The sequence below is a fragment of the Otolemur garnettii genome, unplaced genomic scaffold, assembly GCF_000181295.1.
Source record: "Otolemur garnettii isolate 467f Iridium unplaced genomic scaffold, OtoGar3 scaffold00013, whole genome shotgun sequence".
Lineage (NCBI taxonomy): Eukaryota > Metazoa > Chordata > Mammalia > Primates > Galagidae > Otolemur > Otolemur garnettii.
Genome location: NW_003852408.1, coordinates 2176610 through 2177776, shown reverse-complemented (window position 1 = coordinate 2177776; position 1167 = coordinate 2176610). Strand labels below are relative to the sequence as shown.

The 1167-nt window shown below is 41.0% G+C and overlaps 1 protein-coding gene across 2 annotated transcripts in view; it reads right to left on the bottom strand.

Annotated features, from left to right (window-relative positions):
• Nucleotides 1-452, bottom strand: part of LOC111723580 (general transcription factor II-I repeat domain-containing protein 2-like) — a 3717-nt gene extending 3265 nt beyond the window's left edge. The window contains exon 1 of one of the 2 annotated variants that reach the window (XM_023510341.1): nt 238-452. In XM_023510341.1, the coding sequence (XP_023366109.1) occupies nt 238-322 (85 nt within the window). In that variant the 5' untranslated portion in view covers nt 323-452. The remainder of the gene's footprint in view (nt 1-237) is intronic. The other variant, XM_023510342.1, reaches the window with a different exon arrangement.
• Between the last annotated feature and the right edge of the window lie 715 nt (nt 453-1167).

Here is a 1167-nt window from a genome sequence, read left to right as displayed (position 1 = left end):
CAAACTCTTGGGCTTTTAAAAGATTCTCTAACCTCAGCCTCCCAAGTAGCTGGTACTATAGGCACCCACCATAACACCCAGATATTTTTTGTTGCAATTGTCATTGTTGTTTAGTTCCTCCAGGTTGGGTTTGAACCTGCCTATATGTGGCTGGTGTCATTAACTACTGTGCTACAGGAGCTGTCAGAAATTATATTTTAAAGTACCCAGTACCTCTAACTTTATACTAGCCCTTACCTTGGGAACTCGCATGGCTACCCTGATAAAGCTTCATCAACAGAGCACTGGGACTCCTCACCTTTCCCGGGGTTTTTCTTTCCATTTCTATTTTCTGGGTCTTGGCTTTTTCCTCCAATATGGTCTAGAACTATAGGAATTCCATCGATCTCTGTTCCCTGCTTGTCTTCCCAGGCTCTCTCTGCATCAGCTTGTGATTTGAATTCAATATATGCAACCCTGCAATTGTGGGGGTGGGGCCAGGGAGAGAAGAAAGAACAGTCAGTATTTAAAGCCATGGACTTTTTATTATTTTTATTTTTATTTATTTTTTTTGAGACAGAGCCTCAAGCTATCCCGCTGGGTAGAGTACTATGCATCACAGCTCACAGCAACCTCCAACTCTTGGGCTCAAGCAAGTCTCCTGCCTCAGCCTCCCTAGTAGCTGGGATTACAGGCGCTCGCCACAACGCCCGGCTGTTTTTTGGTTGCAGCTGTCATTGTTGTTTTGGCAGGCCTGGGCTGGATTCGAACCCGCCACCTTAGGTGTATGTGACTGGCACCTTAGCCTCTTGAGCCACAGGCACTGAGCCAAAGCCATGGACTTTTATTTTTAGAGCTACATACAGGATTCAAAACCCAAAAGGTAGAAAAGGATATAGGGAAGTCTTCCTTCTACTCCTATTCCAGGCCACCCAATTTCTAACCTTAGAGGCAACACATAAAAGCAAATATTCTTTTGTTCCTTTTCCACTCCCACTGCTTCACTTAACTAACCTTAAAAAAGAAAAAAAGAAAGGAAAAAAGAAAATGTATGCATACACATACACTATATATATTTTTTCTATATTCTCTATATTTAAAAAAATTATTGGGATAATAATTCACATATAAAATTCATCCATTTAAGTTTATAATGGCTTCTAATACATTTGTGGAATTGTACAACTA